Source organism: Chiloscyllium plagiosum, chromosome 29 (genome assembly GCF_004010195.1).
Source record: "Chiloscyllium plagiosum isolate BGI_BamShark_2017 chromosome 29, ASM401019v2, whole genome shotgun sequence".
Classification (NCBI taxonomy): Eukaryota; Metazoa; Chordata; class Chondrichthyes; order Orectolobiformes; family Hemiscylliidae; genus Chiloscyllium; species Chiloscyllium plagiosum.
Window position 1 is genome coordinate 29,335,684 of NC_057738.1, and position 24,007 is coordinate 29,359,690.

The window sequence follows — 24,007 nt, forward strand, 5'->3', positions numbered from 1 at the left end:
GAATCGAACGCAGGTCCCTGGCACTGTGAGGCAGCTGTGCTAACCATGGATCCACCGTGCCACCCTGAGAGTTGCCAAGTATACCTTAGACAATGGAGATTGAAACTACTCAGCCATTTGTTTACCAAGCACATGTTGTCCAAATCTCACCCCTGCTGAAGAGTGCAATGGAAGATGCAGGTTATGTAGATGCGTAGGTTGTGGTCTCAGTCAGGTTACTGTATTTGTAAGCATCAAGTGACAGACTATTAGTGATCAGTGAAGCTTTCAACAACCTTCATCATCATCATCTCATTGTCAATGATGATAGATGATGGTCTGGCAACATCTTAGACCATGACATTTGCCTTCCCAGCGCCAATAGTCAAATCAAACTCCTTACTGGAATAAGAGTCTGTCCATGAGCCACATAAGGTATTCGTTGGTTTGAAACAGTAATGTGGCATTATCAATGGACAGCAACTTTCTGACAAAACCAGGGAATGCAGGATGATTAAAGAAATTGAGGGTTTGGTAAAGAAAAAGAAGGAAGCATATGTCAGGTATAGACAGGATAGATCGGGGGAATCCTTAGAAGAGTAGAAATGCAGTAGGAGTACACTTAACAGAGAACGGAAGGCAAAACGGGGACATGAGATAGCTTTGGCAAATAGAATTAAGGAGAATCCAAAGGGTTTTTACAAATACATTATGGACAAAAGAACCAGGGAGAGAATAGGGCCCCTGAAAGAGCAGCTTGGCAGCCTGTGTGTGGAGCCGCAGGCAATGGGAGAGAAACAAAACGAGTATTTTGCATCAGTGTTTACTGTGGAAAAGGACATGGAGGATATAGAATGTAGGGAAATTGATGGTGACATCTTGAAAAATGTCCATGTTATAGAGGAGGAAGTGCTGGATGTCTTCAAAATGCATCAAGGTGGATAAATTTCCAGGACCGGATCAGGTGTACCCGAAAACTCTATGGGAAGGTAGGGAAGTCATTCCTGGGCCTCTTATTGAGATATTTGTATCATCGACAGTCACAAGTGAGATGTCAGAAGACTGGAGGTTGGCTAACGTGGTGCCACTGTATAAGAAAGGCGGTAAGGACAAGCCAGGGAACTATAGACCAGTGAGTCTGATGTCGGTGGTGGGCAAGTTGTTGGAGGGAATCCTGAGAGACAGGATTTACAGTATTTGGAAAGACAAGGACTGATTAGGGATAGTCAACTTGGTTTTGTGCATGGGAAATCATGTGCACAAACTTGATTTAGTTTTTTCAAGAGTAACAAAAAGGAATAATGAGGGCAGAGCAGTAGATGTGATCCAAATGGACTTCAGTAAGGCGTTCGGCAAAATTCCCCATGGGAGACTGATGAGCATGGAATACAGGGAGAACTAGCCATTTGGATACAAAACTGGCTCAAAGGTAGAAGACAGAGAGTGGTGGTGGAGGGTTGTTTTTCAGACTGGAGGCCTGTGACCAGTGGAGTGCCACAAGGATCTGTGCTGGGTCCTTTACTTTTTGTCATTTACATTAATGATTTGGATGCAAGCATAAGAGGTGCAGTTAGTAAGTTTGCAGATGACACTAAAATTGGAGGGATCTTGATCAGATGGGCCAATAGGCTGAGAAGTTGCGAGTGGAGATTAATTTAGATAAATGTGAGGTGCTGCATTTTGGGAAAGCAAATCTTAGCAGGACTTATACACTTAATGATAATGTCCTAGGGAATGTTGCTGAACAAAAAGACCTTGGCGTGCAATAGACAATAGACAAGTTCATAGCTCCTTGAAAGTGGAGTTGCAGGTAGAAAGGAGAGTGAAGGTGGTGTTTGGTATGCTTTCCTTTATTGGTCAGAGTATTGAGTACAGGGGTTGGGAGGTCATGTTGCGGCTGTACAGGACATTGGTTAGGCCACTGTTGGAATATTGCGTTCAATTTTGGTCTCCTTCCTACCAGAAAGATGTTGTGGAACTTGAAATTGTTCAGCAAAGATTTACAAGGATGTCGCCAAGGTTGGACGATTTGAGCTATAGGGAGCGGCTGAACAGGCTGGGGTTGTTTTCCCTGGAGCGTCGGAGGCTGAGGAGTGACCTTATAGAGGTTTACAAAATTATTAGGGGCATAGACAGAGTAAATAGACAAAGTATTTTCCCTGGGGTGGGGGAGTCCAAAACTAGAGGGCATAGGTTTAGGGTGAGAGGGGAAAGATATAAAAGAGACCTAAGGGGCAACTTTTCACGCAGAGGGTAGTATGTCTATGAAATGACCTGCCAGAGAAAGTGAAGCATCTGGATGGGTATATAAATAGGAAGGGTTTGGAGGGATATGGGCAGGTAGGACTAGATTGGGTTGGGATATCTGGTCGGCATGGATGAGTTGGACCAAAGGGTCTGTTTCCATGCTTTACATCTCTATGACTCTATGGTGGACTTTGTCTTGCATCTTGGTTGAGCAAGGCTGAACAGCCTTATTAGGTCTAAATAGACACACTGTTGATCACCTGAGGCATATGATAGCAGCAAAATGTACACCAATACTCTGCAAAAAAAACACAATCTCTAAAAGGAAACTGCATTTCACACTTGCTGTTAGAACAATCTGCTTCCACTCCTGTGACACTCAAAATCAGCACTATATTTTCACAAGGCAAATACAGAAAATTATAATCATACTCTAGAATTGTCACAGTAAATACTTTCAGCTAGTGCTACAAGAGAAAGTCTATCAAATGTTAACATTTACTGCATGTGTTACAAATCATGGATAATTTAATTATTATAAAATTTTAAATCCATTGAAAAGTGATTGTAATTCTAGTAAGATGTATTTAAACCAAAATTAGTGATCGATACATAATACAAACAATAACACAGCCAACGTGGCACATTTTCTGGATGAAAGGAATGGGTACAAATACAGTAACCTGACTGAGACCACAACCTACGCATCTACATAACCTGCATCTTCCATTGCACTCTTCAGCAGGGGTGAGATTTGGACAACATGTGCTTGGTAAACAAATGGCTGAGTAGTTTCAATCTCCATTGTCTAAGGTATACTTGGCAACTCTCAGGGTGGCACGGTGGATCCATGGTTAGCACAGCTGCCTCACAGTGCCAGGGACCTGCGTTCTATTCCAGCCTCTGACGAATGTCTGTGTGGAGGTTGCACCTTCTCCCCATGTCTGCGTGGTTTCCTCCCACAGTCCAAAAATGTGCCAATTAAGTGATTGGCCATGCTAAATTGCCCAAAGTGTTCAGGGATGTGTAGATTAGGTGTATTAGTCAGGGTAAATGTAGAGTAATAGCATCAAGGAATGGGTTTGGGTGGGTTTCTCTTCAGAGGATTAGTGTAGATCATTTGGGCCAAAGTACCTGTGACAATCACTTTTCAATGGATTGTAATTCTAGTAAGATATATTTAAACCAAAATTAGTGATTGATACATAATACAAACAATAACACAGCCAAAGTGGCACATTTTCTGGATGAAAGCAAAGAATACAGTATATTGAAAATGAAGGTAGCAAATTAGTTTAGCAGTAGCCTGAGGTTGCATTTCAGATAACCCTCAAACAGAACAAGCTTCACAAAAAATGAATGTGTATTTAAGGTTGGAATCAGCATGTAAAATATAAAGCCAATTTTGACTTTTAAATAAAAAAAACTTTACTAATGAAATGCCAGAAATATCAGTAAAAGTTCAATGAGCAAGCTAACTTCTTAGGCTATTGCTAACTGTAGCACAGCATTGCATTAAATGCATTCACTGCAATCATTATTATACTGTGATCTTTGAAGTTCATAGACTACAATTTGTAATGAAACTGACAATGTCTTGAGTGAATATGGTTGCTTTTGGCTGGAAACAGGCTTTGTGTGACCACTATTACATAAACATTCGTCATTTGTTTTACTTATAAAGTGCATTCATTGGCACGCAACTGTCTGTAAATTTAGTCGAAGAATTATGGCAATACACTAACTGGTAAAGGGGAATGCAGTACTAAGGTAGAAGGGAAAACACACTATGATCTTTGGTGCAATGACAAACAATTTGCTTTGAGAGAAAAATCTGATATCTGACAAGTTACCATATTATCTTCAAACACAAATAATTTTAACATCTGAATAGTGCTCATAAGGACTACTTTTCATTACTGCACACAGAGGAACACATCAGAACGAGTTAATGGCACAATAAACCATTGAGTCAATTGAACCAATAGCTTGTATTTACATAACATCTTTAACAGAATAAAACATTCTAAAGATACTTTGAAAATTTTAAGATAAAATACAATGAGTCACTCAAGGAAATATTAAAGCAAACATTGATCAAAAAGATCAGTTTTGATTTGTGACAAAAAAAGACACTGAGGTTGAGAGCTTCGGAGAAAGTATTCCAGCACCTAGAGCACAGAAGCTGATTCTACAGCTGCCAACAGTGAAGCAATTAAAATTGGAGATCCTCAGGGAGTCAACGCTAGAGAAATGCAAGAGACTGTGGAATTGAAAGAGATTACAGATAAATGGAGAGGGTGAGGTTATTGAAAGACTTGAAAGTAAGGTTGAGAACTTTGAAATCAAGGCACTGCTATCAAATAGAGCCAATGTACACAGTTGAGCACAGAAATGATGTGTGAACAGGATTTGGTACAAGTTAGGACACGGCAGCGGTGTTTCAAAAGACATCTAGTTTATACAGCATAAGAGGTCGCAGAGCTTTGAAAGACATTATGGAGTATTGAATATGGCAGGCCAGCAAACAGTGCATTTGAACAGTCAAGATTAAAGGTAAAATTAAAATGACAACTAGGGAATAGAGCTAGTGGCTGGAATAAAAACAACATGCAGGATTTTCACAGAGTCAACATAATTCCAGAGCCATTTAGAATTGGTGGTTGTGGGGTGAACAAATTTGAGATTCTCACCCATTAGACGTCAGAGGAGAAGGAGCCATTCAGCCTATTCCACCATTCAATGAGATCATGGCCAACCTTCCCTCTGATTTTTCCTACCCCTGTGCAGATCTCTGACTCAGTGCACAACTGTCACTTTGGAAACCAGAAGTCAATATGTCTGCACGTGCAAATCCTCCAAGCGGCTTAGAGACAACAGTGATCATGACTGATCTGATAATCCTCAACTCCATTTGCCTGTCTTTTTTCCTCTTAATCATGGATTCTCTTATTGAACAAAAATCTCTCTCAGCTTTGAATGTACTTCACCCAGCTTCCATGGTAAAGAATTCCATTGGTATACTGCCCCCAGAGAAGAAATACCTCATTATCTCTGCCTTAACTGGGTGACACCATAATGAGATTACACCGTCTGGTGCTGGACTATCCCACAAGGTGAAACAACCTCTCTGCATCTATTCTGTCACATATCCTAAGAATCTTCTGTGTTTCCTTTCATTCTTCTAAACTCCAATGAGTAGTCTCAATCTACTCAACCTCTCCTAATAAAAGGATCCCTCTATACTCAGGATCAACCTAGTGAATAATCTCTGGACTTCTTCCAATGCCAGTATATCCAATACTGTTCACAACATTCCAGGTGTGGTTTAACTAGTGCCTTGTATAGTCTTAGTAACATTCCCATTTCATCTCCTTTAATTTTTACTGGGATTAAATAAGGGCACCAGTAGCAGGACGAAGACAGTCCGAACATGACAGGCTTCATCAAGGTGATTGGCATCTCCCAATCCCCACAATGCGTTTGCAATAGGTCAAGCTTCTCCAATGCTTTATGGTTTACAGATCTCAGAAGTCACGATCATGGCTGGTTTATAAAATCTTTTGAAATCTAATTTCAAGGGTCACACGCATCTGAACCCATGCCTTCCATTCTTCTCCAATGACCAATCCTATTATCTAAGCCAAATCATGCCCATTTCATGTCCATTCACAAGGTATAAGCTATATACAGAATCAATAAACCCTCCAATAACAACACCATGTGTGAAACTACTTCGAAAAACATTTGCATTCTTTTTTTTTTAAATCTGCTCATTGGATGATTGGCATCTTTTCATACCCAAAGTGACATGGAGGGTGTGGGTGTTATTCGGGAATGGGGAGGACATGAGTATCAGAGTTGGGATGTCACATTGTGCACCACAGGACATTGGTGAGGCTACGTTTAGAATACTGCATACAATTCTGGTCACTCTTCTTTAGGCAAGATGTTGTTAAACTTGAGAGGGTGCAGAAAAGATTTACAAGGATGTTGCTGGCACTGGAGAATTTGAGCTATAGAGAGAGGCTGAATAAGCCGAGACTTTTTTTCCCCTGCAGCACCATAGGCTGAGCAGTGACCATGATTATACAATCATGAGGGACATGGATAGGGTGAATAGCCACGGTCTTTTTCCTAAGATGAGGGTGTCCAAAACTAGACAGCATAGGTTTGAGGAGAGAGAAACACGATTTAAAAAGGACTGAGGGGTAACTTTCTCACACAGAGGTGGTGGGTGTATGGAATGAGCTGCCAGAGGAAGTGGTGGAGGTGGGCACAATTACATTTAAAAGACACCTAGATGAATACATGAATAGGAAGGATTTAGAGGGATACAGGCCATATGCTGGCAAATGGGACTAGAACAGATTGGGATGTTTGGTCAGGGGAGATGATTTGGACCAAAGGATCTGTTTCCTGTATGACTCTATGAGTTGCTATTGAGTTGACGTAAGGGTCATAAAGGCAAGAGTATGGAGGGATAATTAATGAGGCAAAGAGAGCTTTAAGAAGTAACCGAACACTATTGTTTTCTGGGATGTTGTCAGTCTGCTGTCGTGGCCAGTTTTGATCCTTTTCTTTGGGTGGTAGACCCAACACTATCTTACTCAACCTTCACATTGCAAAAACATAAGCACATAAAGGGAGCATTTTATACTGAGCAGGTCTGCCAAGTCAAGAAAGACTCCAATTTGATCTCCTCACTTGGATACTGAAAATCTAGTCATCTGTTATTTGTCTTTCCCAATATATATAATTGTAGAAAACTTATGAATTTAATACTCAGTTATAATAGTGTGAAAATCGAGAAACGGAAGAATGACAGGGAAGATGATGGTAAGACAACAGAATATCTGCAGGTATTTTGGAGAAGACTGATGTATTCAGATGATGTGGCCAAAAGGTAACATGTAGGTGAGAAATACAAAGGGCCGAGGATAATGTTTTGGAGACAGCAGATTAATTACTGTGAAGGAATGAGAAAAGAAGAAGTTGTAAAGATGATTCTCTGACTCTAATCAGGTAGATAAGAGTGCAACTGGTCGATGTAACCATATCCAGCAGGACAATGGTACAGTGACCTTCAAGAAGAATGGAGTAACCAACCAAGTAAAAGGATGTAAACAGGTTGAGAAGGACCAAGAGGGTTAATTTACCTTTAACACAATCATATCAAATGTCATTTGTGATGTTGATAAGAGTAATTTCCATGTTTTGGCATAGCTAGAAACCTGCTTGGTATAATGCAGCCATTCCAATGGCTCAGTATTGTTCCTGCTGCTGAGGGTCAAAAGCTTTGGAATGTACAATAAATGCAAGGTTGCAAATTGTATAATTCTGGCATATTGAGTGAGAACATAAATTACTCTCCTTGAACAAAAATAAAAGCCTTCACTTATTAGGTTTCAAAGTTTTACTAACTTTTTTGTAGTATTATCCTCAATTAATCTTCTAAACTTGTCATTTACCTCTCTATTGTACTTTGCACATTTCTGCTAAATACCTATAACATAGTTAGCCCTAATTTTAACCAACCAAATCTAACAGCAATGACATCAATGACCTGAATGAACATAACATGTCATGATCTATGTTTTCAATGCTGCTGGTTGAAGAATATAAGTTACAACAATAGGAACCTCTGAATAGCAATATAACACAAATGATCACCTGAATAGCAAACTGAGGCCAAGTTTAACATTCCCACTGCCCTGTGGCTGAACACTTCAACTCCCCCTCCCACTCCAAGGACATGCAGGGCCTGGGCCTCTCCATCACCAAACCCTAACCACCAGATGTCTGGAGGAAGAACGTCTCATCTACCACCTTGGAGTGCTGCAACCACACGGGATTTCCTCATTTTCCCCTCCCCTAACCCAGTCCAAAGCCTCCAACTTTACACCATCCATCGTCTTTCCTATCTATCCATTCCACCTTCCTCTCTGACCTATCACCTTCTCCCCCACCTTCATCTATCTTTTGCATTCCCAGCTACCTTCCCCCAGCCCCACCCGCTCCCATTTATCTCTCAGCTCTCCAGCCCATTTGCCTCATTCCTGATGAAGGGCTTATGCCCAAAACGTCAATTCTCCTGCTCCTCAGATCATGCCTGACCTGCTGTGCTTTTCCAGCACTCCACTCTCGACAGTGAGGTTAGAGTCAGTCTGTATTCCAATCTTGAGTCAGACTGGTTCTATTTCCAAAGTAGGAATTTATAAAATGTCACATGGATTGACTGTCTGCATCCACTACATTTGTGTGCACATTTGAACAAAATAGAATGTATATGCAAATACAATTCTGCAAATGCAAATACACTCTGTAGACTTGTGTGTGTATGTGTGTGCGCGCGTGCGCGCGCATGTATGTGAGGGAGAGAGCGCAAAAATGTGGGAAAGTGAGAGTGTGTACGTGTTTTTCAAACTCTCACACCCTCACCATCCCCCCAAAATGGAAATACAGGCAATCTGACTCAAGATAGAAATACAGACAGACTCCAACTTCACACCTTTAACGCACTAAGCTGACATGTTGCTCTTTTTTTTATATAAAACCTTAAGTTATCTCGGGAATGTGACTTGAAAGAAGTTCGGGGATTTACATATTAATGAATCGAAATCTGCAATCCATTTTAAAAGATGAAAGACTTAACAGCAGTCCAGATTTGTCCATTATATCATATCAGTTGCATGACATAATGATTTTGTGCTATAAATTCTGTGTCTTATGATCCTGCCCCACTAGCTACCTGATGAAGGAACAGTGCTCCGAAACCTAGTGCTTCCAAATAAACCTGTTAGACCATAAACTAGTGTTGAGAGATTTTTTAAACTTGTCCACTCCAGTCCATCACCGACACCTTCGCATTATGGCCAAAGATATAGCCAACTCAGTCACACAATTTTCACATTTCCTGATTTGAATTTGAACCTGGCAACATGTCAAGGGGTTCTCCAGGCATCTAGCAACACTAGTATCATCAGTAGGTAAGTCAGAAGTTTATTGAAGAATTCAAAGTGAACAAGTAGGTAAAGTTTTACCAAAGGTGAAATTAGGATTCAAGCATACACATTAGATTCTGAAATATCTTAGAATATTTTAAAAAGATTAATTTGTAATGTATTGCTCACAAGACAAAGCTTTTCACTGTGCCTCGGTACACGTGACAATAAATTCAATTCAATTCAATTCAATTCAATCTAAGAAACTTTCATCACTAGAAAAATGAGCATCACACAAAGACAAAATTAGTTTTCCACAGCCAGAAGGTTTTTTTTTAGTAGCTGTTATAGCAGTATGCAGAAATAGATCTTAAAAACATATTATGAAGTAATAGAGCAAGTTCTGTGATTTTCAAAGATTTCCAATCACTGAGATTGCAGCAAGATAGTGTGTGGAAGAAGAAACCACCAATAGCAACTGCTAGATTTCTGGACATAACTGCACATGCATAAAAGTAAATTGCTGTCATGTTTCATAAGATAAGATGCTGAGAATGCTGATAGTTTCACTGTCATTACAACTATAAAATGCCTGCCATAAGCATTTAGGGAATGAACCATGGACAAACAGAAATAGAAAATGGATTGGGACAGCAATAACGAAAAGTAGATGCCATGTGAAAGCAAATTTACTCGAGATAGTTGTGTTCTCTCCCAAGTTTCTGGACTTTGACCAACATGTTTTCACACTAATATCAAACTTAATGGACTTCCAACATGAAAGGTGTAACATACAACTTAAATTTAGCTCGAGTAAATTTATCAAAAGTAGCATTCAATGCCTGCTTACTGCTAAGAAGAGAAAACTACAAGTCTTCATAATGGCTGGTGAGACCAAATACTTCTAAATATTATCTCCTCCATTTCAGATTTGATGAAGAAAAACAGAAAGGAACAGAAAAATTACAGAAAAGTGAAATACTTTAATCATGTCGTTGACCTGAAACATGAATGCTATTTCTCCAGAACTGGAAAAGACCTTCCTTAAAAATGTAAAATTCATTCAGTATTACAATATTCCTGACTAAGTTATGATTTGATTTCATCCTGTGAATAATTTCAATAAGCATGTTTGAAGGTATAGCTGGTGTAATGAGAAAATGCAATATGATTTGAAAGCAAACAAGAACTTAAACTGCTGGAGAGACATAGCAGGTTTGGCAGCATCTATGGAAAGAAGACAGTTTTGGAGTCCAGTGATCCTTCTTCAAAACTTTGTCAGTGTCCTTCAGTTTTCTGAAGGGTCACTGGCCTCAGATTGTTAACTCTGATTTCTCTCCACAGATACTGCGAGACCCACTGTGTTTCTACAGTAATTTCTGTTTTTCAGATCTCCAGCATCAACAGTTGTTTTGTCTTATTTTATGCAAAATGATTTCTCTGGTGACCATATCTTAAAAGGTTACTGGTAGTTCATTTCATTCCTTCTCCAATAATTGAGAGTGGTTTGTGCCTTACTGTAATTTTTACTGGTCATGTAATCCAATATTATCTACAATTATTTGCATATGGTTATTGTGGAGATTAGTTTTGTCATGTAGTGCTGAGTATGTCTGGAGACTATTGTCTCACACTGAACAGACATCTGTAATTTGCCAGCCAGGTTTCCACAATATCTCTGCTATAACAACTATCAAAATATTTGGGAAACTACAACTCTCGCATAATACTGATACAGAGTCAAAGATCACCCAACAATTTGTGGATTCTTTTCATTCATATTGACAAAACAAATAAATGGCCATCATTTATCAATATTGGTTAGGTGATAGGACAACAATTTTAATAAGCAAACAGCCTTTTCTTGTACACTCCAATTACAAATTGATTGGTTAGTTTACAACTATTAGAAAATTTGAACAATTAATACCATTAATGTATTCAACTTTAGAGGACATGCTGAATAATATAAATCATTAGAAATTAAGAAATCACAAGAAATTGCATTGTAACAAAATATATTCCATAGTTAGTTTAGATAAATGAAAATTTGTACTTTGATACAGAGAGAAATAAACCTACACTGCTGTCTGACACAGCAGCAAATCTGCACAGCTACTGCCTTTGCTGTTTGACTTCAAGTATTTCTGGACATCGAAATGCGTCTAAGAAAAAAAATTAACAGCAAAAATCACAGCTGACCTTGGAGGAACCAGTGATGGAGAGCTCACAGCATGGAAGCAGATAAGTGCACGGCCTTTAATTGTAACTTTTTTTTTGTAAATCTACAATAGTGAGTAGAGTGAGCTCTTTTTGGTTATATGTTTTATTGAGATCTGTGTCTTGATTAAAATTTAAAAATATAAATCATAAGTAGTAAGCTCGCCTGAAGCAGTGTTTTTTACAGCAGTAAGACTATGCTATTTTCTATAGATTGTTAAGGAGCAAAGATGGCCTTTAATTGAGAGATGTGCCCTTCCTGTCGGATGTGGAAGATTAGGGAGAGTTTCCATGTTACAGATAATTATGGCTGCGGTAAGTGTGTTTGATTGCAAATCCTATCAGATCACATGGATCTGTTGGAGCGGCAGATATACACAATGAGGAATTTACAGGAACTAAGGGGTATGATGGATGGCAGTTACAGGAAGGGAGAAAAACTGCAAATACAGTCAGGTAGATGGGTTACCTCCAGAAAAGGTAGGAGAGGGAGGCAAGTAGTGCAGGAGTCTCCTATGGCTATACCCATCTCAATCAAGTAAGCTGTTCTGGAAAACTTAGGGGGTGATGAACTCTCAGGGGAATGTAGCACGGACAGCCAAGTTTCCAGTACTGAGACTTGCTCGGAGTAATCAGAATGCTGTGTTGCCTCCCTAGTGCCAGGATTGAGGATATCTTGGAGAGTGTACAAAATATTCTCAAAGGGGAGTGGGACCAGCAGGAGATGTTCGCAGATAAAGGGATGGCTGGAAAATGGGAATCTTTCAAAAGTGTGATAACAAGAGTCCAGATATAATATGTTCCTACTAGGGTGAAGGCAAGGCTGGTAGCTGTAGGGAATGCTGGAGATTGAGGTTTTGGTTAAGAATAAGAAGGAAGCATACGTCAGGTATAGACAGCGGAGATCGAGTGAATCCTTAGAACAGTTTAAAGGCAATAGGAGTATATTTAAGAGGGAAATCAGGAGGGGGGGAAAAGGAGCCAAGAGATAGCTTTGGCAAATAGGGTTAATGGGAATCCAAAGAGATTTTATAAATACATGAAGTACAAAAGGATAACGAGGGAGCGAACAGGACCTCTCAAAGATCAGCAAGGCAGCGTATGTATGGAGCTGCAGGAGATGGGAGAGATACTAAATGACTATTTTGCATCAGTGCTTACTGTGGAGAAGGACATGATAGATATAGAATGTGGGGAAATAGATGATCACATCTTGAAAAATGTCCATATTACAGAGGTGGTGGTGCTGGATGACTAAAACACAAAGGTGGATAAAGCCCCAGGACCTGATCAGGTGTATCCTAGAACTCCGTGCGAAGCTAGTGATTGCTAGACCCCTTGCTGAGATATTTGGATCAGATTGTCACAGGTAAGGTGCTGAAAAATTGAAGGTTGACAAATGTGATGCCACTAAAGAATAGTGTCAAGAAAAAGTCAGGGAACTATAGACTGATAAGCGGGACCTCGTTTTTGGAGGAAATCCTGAAGGACAGGATTTACACATATTTGGATGGGCAAGGACTGATCAGGGATAATCAGCATGAGTTTGTGGGTGGGAGATCATTAACTTGATTGAGGTTTATGTAAAGGTAACAAAGAGGATTGCCAAGGGCAGAGCAGTGGACGTGATCTACATGGACTTCAGTGAGGCATTCGACAAGGTTCCTCATGGTAGACTGGTCAGCAAGGTTAGATCACAGGGAGAACTAACCATTCGGACAACAGAACTGGCTCCAAGGTAGAAAACAGAGGATGGTGGTGGAGGGTTGCTTTTCAGACTGGAGGCCTGCGACTAGTGGCATGCCACAAGGATTGGTGCTGGGTTCATTGCTTTCGTCATTTACACAAATGATTTGGATGTGAATATAGGAGGTATGATTAGTAGGTTTGCAGATGGCACCAAAATTGAAGGTGTAATGGACAGCAAAGAAGGCTACCTCAGAGTACAATGGGATCTTGATCAGATGGGCCAATGGGCGGAGCAGAGGCAGATGGAGTTTAATGTAGATAAATGGGAGATCCTGTATTTTGGAAAAGAAAATCAGGGCAGGACTTATACTTTTAACGATAAGGTCCTAGGGAGTATTGCTGAACAAGAACAGCTTGGAGTGCAGGTTCATAGTTCCTCGAAAGTGGAGTCGCAGATAGATAGGAGAGTGAAGGAGGCATCTGGTATGCTTTCCTTTATTGGTCACAGCAGTGAGTATAGGAGTTGGGAGGTCATGTTACAGCTGTACAGGAATTTGGTTGGGCCACTTTTGGAATATTGGTGTGCAATTAAGGTCTTCCTCTTTCAGGAAGGATGTTGTGAAATTTTAAAAGGGTTCAGAAAAGATTTACAAGGATGTTGCCAGGGTTGAAGGTTTGGAGTTATTGGGAGAGGTTGAATATGTTGGGGCTGTTTTTCCTGCAGCATCAGAGGCTGAGAGGTGACCTTACAGTGGTTTATAAAATCATGAGGGGCATGGAGTCCAGAACTAGACAACAAGTTTAGAGTGAGAGAGGAAAGATTTAAAAGGGACCTAAAAAGCATATATTTCACACAAAGGGTGGTGTATGAATGGAATGAGCTGCCAAAGGAAGTGGTGGACACTGGTAAAATTATAACATTTAAAGGCATCTGAATGGGTATTTGAATGGCCAAGTGCTGGCAAATGAGACTAGATTAATTTAGGATATCTGATCGGTATGGATGACTTGGACCAAAGGGTGTGTTTCCATGCTGTACATCTCAATGACTCTAATTGCCAGTTCACCTCGCTGTTGCTGCCTTAACATATTTGGCTATTAGTGTGCAAATTCATCATTAAAATTTGATATGCAAGATTCCTTAATCAGGCATTTAATATATAGTTAATATTATGATCCCAGCTGTTGGCAATACTTGCACTGGCTGGATCTCAAAGTGAAACTTGAAAGAACCTAAGTTTTACTTCTGCACTTTGGTTCTCATGGGGTCAGTCACTGAATGTATTGAAATGAAGATGTCAATGTCCTTTCAACAAAAGAAAACAAGTTTATTACACCATGGTTAAATAAAAGTTAAATACAAGACAACTTAGAAAGATTTAGCCATACACGCAAACCTAGTCAACCCTTTTCCATAGCAATATCCTTCATAAGCATGCAATCTCAGAAGTAAACCTCCTATCTTGACTGTCCAATTTCTTACTCAAGTGACTCTTCTCATTCCTTGTCCATGGATTGCTGAGGCAACGCAAGACTTTTTTTCAGCTGTAACTCTTTGAAGACTTCTTGCCAGCTCTGATAGAATTGGGAAGAAGCACCCATAATGGCAGCTTAGAGGTTTCTACCAACGCTCATAGTCTGAAGACTTACACAAACTGATTACAGGTCTTCTGCTAGATGACTTTGCTTGTTGACTCAATATACTAGTGGCCCCTGACCAGCTGCTTTTGAGTCATTAAACTCAACTTTGTAAACATTCATGAATTAACTTTCCATGTAGCTGATTCAGTCATTTAAGTCACATGCTCTCTTGGAAAAGAGGTTTTTAGTTCATTGCTCAAAATGACTGATGTTTGTGTAAAAATTGTCACCTTCATAGAGGTGAAGACTAAAATCTATTTTTTCTCTATTTTCAAATCCAAGTTTCCAAACACTACAAAAAAACTACATCCCATTACTGAGCTTTTACATCTGGTCTGATTTTGGAAACTATTGATGTTCTTACCCATCATTATATATCATTCAGCTTTCAAGCAGAAGTTTAGATATCCATATTCTAACTTTATGATTCCCCTGACATTTTTTGCCATATTCCTCTTGTTCTCTTATTGTGCTAAATAATTTTACAGAAAATAAACAGGAAGGATAGATCCAGCACAGACATTTATTACTTGCGAAGTAGCGCTTATACTACCATTAAGTCCTCCACATTATTTCAACAACAAATGATTAGATTGACAGCTTTAATCTGTTCATCTGGAAATTCATACAGCCCCAATTGAAGCACCACATTCTTGAGCAACCTAGGATTCAAATTTAATTATTTAAGTAATAATAGGAGTTGGAATTTCAAAACATTGTTGTTGGCCATATTTTGTTTCAAATCACACAGTACTTTCTTATTTGCCATATTAAAATGCTGGAGACGAAAGATCTGTCAAATTAAGGTCTGCCTAAACTGAACTTGCACCATTGGCCCAAGTCTAGATAGGTTATATAACAATAGATGAAAGGAAAGGGAGAAAGAAAACTCAGAGCTGATAGTACTTGTTTGAGGAAATTATACAACACTGGAATTTAAAAATAATGTTGACTTGCAGGTGCTGGAACTTTGACATTTCTGTCAATAATGTTTGATGAAGTATCAGAAGTAGTGAAAACTGACCACTAGAAATGATTTTGCTTTTAACATGCTGAAAGAAGATTTACCATTGGCTATTAGATTGAATCCTAAAGCAGTGTACGGAATGACAGTTCATGTTGGTATTGTATTGGACCCAAGGTTTTCAGGAATGAGCATTCTTTAGACTTATTTTAATATTTTAAGTGCTTTCAGACTTACTCCCAAAGTCTAAAGTCAGATCAACATCTTTAATCAATAATGAATCTAGTTTAATCCTACTATTACACAATGCTATAAAAGTCAGACAAAATGAAAAATTTATAAAGGTGTGTCATTTAAGCATACCATAAGGGAAAAATAAATTAAAATTTTGAGTTTGAATTGGTACCTACTCCAGTTAAGCAGCAACAACTAACTAATGAATTACACGTGATCACCTGATGAAGGAACGTTGCTCCGAAAGCTAGTGTGCTTCCAATTAAACCTGTTGGACTATAACCTGGTGTTGTGTGATTTTTAACTTTGTTCCATTTTACTTTATTTTGTAAGGAAGAGATCAATGAGGTAATGTAGAACAAGATAAAGTGTGGATCAGAATACAGCAAGCAGAGTTTTAGACAAGTTAAACTTTCCGTTGAATGGACAGTCAAAAGATGCAAGGATAAAAATGAAGTTGAAAGCAAAAAATGTTTGGTTGAGAGTCTCAGCAGTGCTGGCTGAGGTGTGCAGTAATGTGGAGATAGGTTTGAGTACTTCAGCAAATGGATAAGATTTGGGTTTGCAATTTCAAGATCCTCAAACAACATAGCATCTGATTCAACCCAAGTGCACAGCTACGGATGATGACAGAGTCAGGAAGAGAGTAATGGTGTTTTTGCTGGAAGTCAATTAAGATGGCTTTAGTCTTTCTAACATTCAACTGGAGAAATTTTCAGCTCATTCATCACAATTCCAGATGAAGCAACCTGGCAAAAACAAAAACAGAAAATATTGGAATATACTCAGCAACTCAGGCACCATCTGGAGAGACATCTGTAGATCTGGCAGTAAGTAACAATTCAACACAGAATTGATCCCAAGCGGACAAATGGTGTCAGTGTACACCTGAAGACTGAGTTCAGGCCTGCAGATGATATTGTGGAATAGGCCCAACAAAATTAAAGAAAGAGAAGAGTTTGAAATAGTGGTACATTCTGAAAGAGAAGCTGCAGTTAGCAATGGCCAGATGCATTGGGAATCTGGGAGTAGAATAATCATGTAGTACCAGAGAGATGGCTCATGGAGAAGAAATAAAGATTTGCACTCATGAAGCACCTTTCATGAGTGAAAGGCAACTCAAGAGAGAATCACTCCCAAGCTTGTGTTAAGAGAACTCTTTCAAAATAAATTTTATCTTATGGATTTAATCTTTCTAAAGCTTCTTGATATTATTGTGTCTTGTTTCATTTATGAAGGTATCTGCAGCTAGTAGGTCTCCCACCATATTGCCCTTGAATCTTAAATTTGTTTAAACCAGACATAAATTGGTCGAGTTGTGGATAGTGAGGAAGGTTATTAAAGAGTACAGCAGGATATAGATCAGTGTGAAAGTTGGGCAGAGAAATGGCAGATGCAGTTTAATCTGAACAAATGTGACGTGATGCATTTTGGGAGGCCAAATGCAAGACGAAATTATACAGTAAATGGTAGGAGCCTTAGGAGCACTGATATACAGAGGGACCTTAGAGTACAATCCACAGTTCTCTGAAAGCGGGAACACTAATGAGTAGGATGGAAAAGAAGGCATTAGACATGTTTGTTAGGGCATTGAGCATAAAAGCTGGAAAGCCATGTTGCCGCTATATAAGATTTTAGGCCACATTGGAGTATTGTGCACAGTTCTGGTTACCATACTAGTGGAAAAATATAGATGCTTTGGAAACGGTGCAAAAGAGATTTACCAAGATGCTGCCTGGAGTGGAATGTATTAACTATAAGGAGAGTTTGGACAAACTTGGACTGATTTTGCTACAGCACTGGAGGCTGAGGGGTGATCTGACAGACATATATAAAATTATGAGAGGACGCTGTAAGTAAATAAATAAGTGTGGAGAGGATGGGTGACTGAGCCTTTTTCCCCATGTTGGAAATGTCAAATGCTAGGAGTCATATATGTCCATCTATTGGAGACTCAATTCCGAACCTAACCTTGCCATACTCCATTCCCTCACCCTCTCAACCCAACCCAACAGCCACCACGCTACTAAATAGAATGTCTGACAACTTCATATTCCATTTAAAGCCCTAGCCTTCCAAAGATAAGCTTGTAATCCATATTTTGCCAGTTGCTCAATGATTAAAAAAACAGACAAATTCAGGTCCCATCACAATTTGATTTAGAGTATTCCACAGTACCATTACCTGCATGGTAGAACATGCCTTATACTCCCCAGACATTTTCCACTCCTTAAATACATCATCACTCCCAGCAGCAGCTCAATGCCCCTCAACACTACTACAAATTTTCTTTGTGGATCAACTTCGCCAAGTGAATATTAATAATAAAACTTGACACTAATCTCTTGCATTTAAATCTTCTCTCCTGCTGATCTCTTCTCCTTATTTTCTCTACTTCTCACGTGGGTTAATTCCCACTCTCGTACATTCTCTCACTTTCTGGCCTCTCACTACCAAGCCCACTTTCACAACCCCACTCTTTGTTCTTTGCTCTCTCACTGTCCCTTTGACATTTACCTTTTCCCTTTGACACCTCCCTTTTCCTTCTGCCTTTAACCTCCCACTAAATGACCTGATCAAAAATAAATTGTGATCATACCAGGGCCTGGAATCAGTGTGGAACTATACCTGATTAAAAAGCCAGCAACTACAAGGGTGATATACAGAAAATGTAGGAAAACATGAAGAACTTGATTCCAATGCCACTCAGCATCGTATAAAACTTAAAAACGTCATATCAAAAAAATTTGAAAAACCTTATTAAAAAGAATTATTTTTAGAGGAAGATATGCTCCTTCATTTTTGCAAATGGTACAGCATCATTTTTTTAAATTTCCCTTTCTGCCTGCCTTCCTCCTTCCCGCTTACCAAAGGAAAAGAAAAACATCAACTTCCCTCACTCAGGAGGATGCGGTATCTGATATGCACAGTCAGGAAGAAAAAAAAACTACGAAAGTTTTCCTCACTTGCTCCTTCAAACAACCTGGCATAGATTTAACAAGATGTGTAAATATAAATACAGCAAGTAATGATTTGAAGCACTGATATTGCTCCAAGTATTCCGTAACCCACATCCTGTAAAATAAATTCTCGTCTCTCATGAAGTATTCTTCTATTTTAAAATCTTAAATGCAGAACTTAGTACCTACTTGTCTATATCTATACCAAGAGGATTTGCTGGGCGCAGAGATAAGGGAGAAATGCCTTTATTCCTATCAGTGCGCATATCATAATAGTTCATTTCTTCAACCCAGACAGCTGACTGTTCCAGAATACCTGTAAAAAAAAAAGTACAAGGAATGAGGTATATTAGAAACAGACAGTCAAGGAGCAAATCATTCCCACAGTAAATGATAAACTTTTAAACTGATTGTCAAAATTATTTTATTTCCACCTTCAAGTGTTAAACACAACACTGCTATTGTTAAACCATATTTTACAAAAACAGTGATAAATTGAAGGCATGTGGTCTGAAGGATTCTAAACAGCTTACACTGCCGTCCAACTTTTTTTTCCTTCCTGTGGAAAGCTGATGACAGAGGAGGCAGCTATTTAGTCCATCATTCCCATGTCTACACCTTGGTGGAGCGCACAGAAACTAACCCCACAATCTACTACCATTTCAACTTCATAGGCCTGCCTTAAATACGTGTCCAATTATCTCAGTCTGTGACAGCAGAAATTGTTAATAATAATTCCAACACAGCAAAACCTAAAACTCAGTCTCAATAAAATAATTGTTGCTACCATGTAGAAAAGTACTTTTTTTTTCTGTTTAAATGTTTAACAGATTAAAACTAATCTACAGAAACTGTGTTTTGTTACATGCACTCTCTCCTGTCTTATAGCAAGATGGCAGCAGAGTAAGACATTCCAGCCAGAGCTCCTCTGCTCTGCCTGTTTTTTTGTCTTTCTTTGTCTTCCTTTTCTCCCCTTTCTGCATTAGAGGGATGGAGGAGCTGGCGAGCCCCGGAGGTAAACTCTGGAGTAGCAGCCAGCACACGGAAGCAGTCCCGGAGCAGTGGCCGACACAGGGGAAGCAGTTCTGAGTGGAGGCTGGTGGGGAGGAGGCAGTCCTGGAACTTACTTTGGAACAGCTGAGAGTCAGTACAGAGTGGATTGGAGGCTTGGAGCTGGGACAGTTGTTGGACTGGGATCTGGCACAAGCGGTCAGACCACATGGGTAGCCCCTGCACAGAGATGCCGCAATACAATGATTATTTGGCAATTTTTTTATCTACCTGACTATGTCTTATTTCTAGCTTGTTAGTTAAACACTGTAAATTAATGCAACTACTTTTTGTTTTAGTCCTCTTTTGTATTTAAGATTTGGTACCTAGGCACTGGTACCTAAGATGCCACCCATAAGAGGAGATATTGTAAAACTTTTCACTTGTAGTCCTGCACTTCTGTACTGGAGTACACATGACAACAAAGGATGTTCTATTCTGTTGTCTTCTTCGTATTCAACAACCATGCCATCGCAAGCATTTGCATCAATTCTAGCTCTTTGGCCGTGCTGAAACCACTTTTCAAGCAGAGGTCTTTATCTTCTAAATTCTCCTATAACGCCCACATAATCACAGCTCTGGAGATTGACATCTCAAACTGTATCAATCAATATAGGCAAAGTACTCATGTAAGCTTGCTAATGTCTCTTAATGCTTGCCTCCTTCTGCAGAGAGGAATATGGACAGTCAATGTGCACAGGCATTGGCACGGATGGGAGAGAGGGGAATACTTGATAGAAAGCTCCTCACCCCTTTCAAGGAGCAGACCAAAAGGGGAGCAAGGGGAATATTCCTGTGTGAAAAGGAGATTGGCCATCTACAAAAATCTAATGAGGGAAAGTCTCCAAGCAGCTACACCCAGCAGCATACCAAGATGCAGCATCTTACTAAACCTTAGGTAAGGCTTGGCTTGCAAACAAATATTTGTGTTTTTCAATTTATTCTCCTGAATCCACTCCAGAGCCAGGACCAAAAGAAGAGCCCCAGTCCCAGGTCCATTTTCACCAGCACGTTGCTGCACACCTGAGCGGTAATCATGAGCATCAGAAGATGAACAATCAAAGTTTCCAGTCCACATTCTCCCAGCACACAGAGATATTCATCTCAATGGGTAAGAAAAACAGGAAAAAGGAAAAGCCCATCAAACCCGCTAAGCCATTCAACATGATCATGGTTGATTCTCTCCCTCAATATCTCTGATAACTTTAACCTCTAGAAATGTGTCTATTTCTTTCTGAAATATATTCAGTGACTAAGCCTTCACAATCTGCAGAGTGTGGTAGAGAACTCCACAGGTTCACTCCTCTCTGACTCCTCAATTATCCATAATATCCTTAATACGTATTTGTAGTATAGGTTCACTGGATAGAAATGCCAATCCCAACTAACTTGGAACCTCCCGAGCCCCATGATACTGAGACCAATTGCAACACCCTTAATATCAGCCTGAAATCAGCTGACCCATTTCAGATGCAATCAATCAAAATCCAGACTTCTCAGATCCAAGCCATTTGCGGGAAACTCCAAGCTACTGCATCATGAAATTCTTGTGTTAATTCCATGACTCAACCTTCAGCAACATCTAATTTTATATACAACATAAACAGTACATTCCTGTCAAGGGTATAACTGATGTCCTACCACTTGTATACACTTATTCGGAGTCCTTATAAAGCATACTGTCTGCAATACAAAAGCTAATTTGGAACAGAATCTGGTTTGCATTTACAAGGGGACAGTTTGGGACTCCTTAACCCTTTGACATCAGTGTGCCACTTATATACAAGTATCAAACAGAACAGGGTCATTTTCTATACAAGCACAGAGAAATCTACAGCAACTTTATGGATAAAGGTGTGCACTTGTCAAAAGCTGAAAAAGGTATTTCCATTGTCAAAACTAAGAATCGCATCAATGATACATATTTTAAGTAAAGAAAAAAAACAAACAATACTCTCAATAGAAATTATTTTTAGACATGGAAATAGAAAAGACTTAAGCTATTTACCTATTTTCTCTTGCTTCATCAGTTTAAAGGAAACAGTTGAAGTTCCTTTGCCACCAGATTTAGTGGTTACAATGATGTCTCCCTTGTCGTCTTTTGCTGGCCCGACTCGACAAACTATTTTACTTGCAGATATCCATTCTGCAGTCAGTAAACAGTTGTGCCCACAGATTGTTAGACCTTTAAAAGAAGAGAGAGAGAGAGTGTTATTTATTTCAAAGTATAACTAAAAATTATAATTATTGGATTATATACGCATAGCAAGAAACAGGAGGACAAACAAGACAACAAAGTTGTTCATGTTCAATGTTTCGAAAAAAATCATAAAGATCAAGTGGGCGTAATTATTTGAATCCAGAAATAAAACAACTAGATTTACTACCATCCCATATAGACATACAGGTGATGGATGCCAAATGAGCAGACTGTTTTCTTCCTAGATGGTGTTAAGCTTCTTCAGCATTGAAGACGGAATCATCTTGACAAGTAGAGAACACCCCTGCCTTGTGCCCTGTAAATAGTGGATAGATTCTGGCAAGGCAGGAGGAATTACTGGAGAATTCTCAGCCTCTAACCTCTTCTTGTAGCCACAGCACATAGATGGCCAGTTCAGTTCAATTTCTGGTCAATGATAACCCTCAGGGTGTTGAGTGTGGGAGACAAAGTTATGATCATGGTAATTGGATCCTTGTATTTGTTGATGGGATGTGGGTGTCACTGGCTAGGCCAGGCATCATTGCCAATCTACAACTGCTCTTGAAATAGCCATGGTGACCTGCATCCTTGAACCACTGCAGACGTTGGAGCATAGGGACACCCTCAGAGGTGCTAAACAATGAGTTCCAAATTTTGACCCAGAAGATCTTCAAGCAATGGGATTACAGTTCCAAATCAGGATGGTTTGTGATCTGAAGGTGAACTTGCAAGCAGCGACATTCCCATGTATCAGCTGCCCCTGCTCTTCCAGGTGGTTGAGGTCTTGGTTTTGGAAGGTGGTGCTGAAACAACTATGGGGGTTACTGCACCATGTTGCAAACAGTACGCACCGCAGCCATCATGTGCTTTGATGAAAAAAAAAAGTGAACATTGAAGGTGGTTGTTGGGGTACCAATCAAGCAGGTTGTCTTCGATCTTGTCAAGGTAAGTAGACAGTATTCCTTCGCACTCCTGACTTGCAGCTTGTAGATGCTTGTCAGGTTTTGGGTGACTGAAGGGGAGTTACTCGACGCAGAATTCCTAGTCACTGATTTGCTTGTAACCTGGTCCAGTTCAGTTTCTACTTAATGCTACCCCCAGAACACAGACTGTGTATTAGATGGCAAGAGTCTCAATGGTTGGATTCTCTTATTGAGAATGCTCATTACCAGTTGTTTATGCAGCGTCAATGTGTCTTATCAGCCAAGCCTGATTGATTGCCAGGTTTTGTTGCAATGGACATGGACTGCTTTAGTATCCGAGAAGCTGCAAATGGTACACCATGTCAAACATGGTGCATAGTTTTAGATTCCCTACCTTTTCCTGAAAAAAATAGTATGCATGGTTTCTATGTGAAATGTATTTTCCCTCTATTGTTCCTTTACTGTTTTACAGAGGAATCCAATTTTCTAATTCTTTGTAAGATGAGTTCTTTCTTTATTAAGGCATCTTAACTTTCCATATTTCTGGCCTCTTTCAATATTGACTTTAAACATAATAATAATCAGTATACAGTGGCATCTCATCTGTAACATTTCACTGTCCATACTTTTTTTCTGAAATCACAGCTGAAACTAATTCCTTCGTGGTTGGACAGCAAGCATGCTTTGTGACAAAGTTATCTTGTGCACATATCTTTACCCTTAACAGCATGCTTCTTTCCCGAGTCATGACAGAAGTAAATAAATTAACCTATTACCATCCTCCCAGAGTGCCCGCTCCCTCTCTCATCTCCCTCCCCGGTCCCTCCTGCCGCCACCCCACCAGCACCCCCTCTCCCTCCCCCGGTCACCCCGTCCCTCCCTCAACCTACCCCCCTTCCCACCCACCCCCAGCTCCCCGTCTCCCCACCTCAACTCCCCATCTCCCTCCCCCACAA

At 39.7% G+C, this 24,007-nt stretch overlaps 1 protein-coding gene across 7 annotated transcripts in view; it reads right to left on the reverse strand.

The window, feature by feature from the left end:
- exoc2 (exocyst complex component 2) overlaps positions 1-24,007 on the reverse strand; it is a 318,264-nt gene that overhangs the window by 233,543 nt on the left and 60,714 nt on the right. For all 7 annotated transcript variants that reach the window (XM_043719385.1, XM_043719383.1, XM_043719382.1 and 4 more), the window contains 2 exons: positions 21,937-22,113; positions 19,068-19,194 (listed from right to left, as the gene is read on the reverse strand). In XM_043719385.1, coding sequence (XP_043575320.1) covers positions 19,068-19,194; positions 21,937-22,113 — 304 coding nt within the window. The remainder of the gene's footprint in view (positions 1-19,067; positions 19,195-21,936; positions 22,114-24,007) is intronic.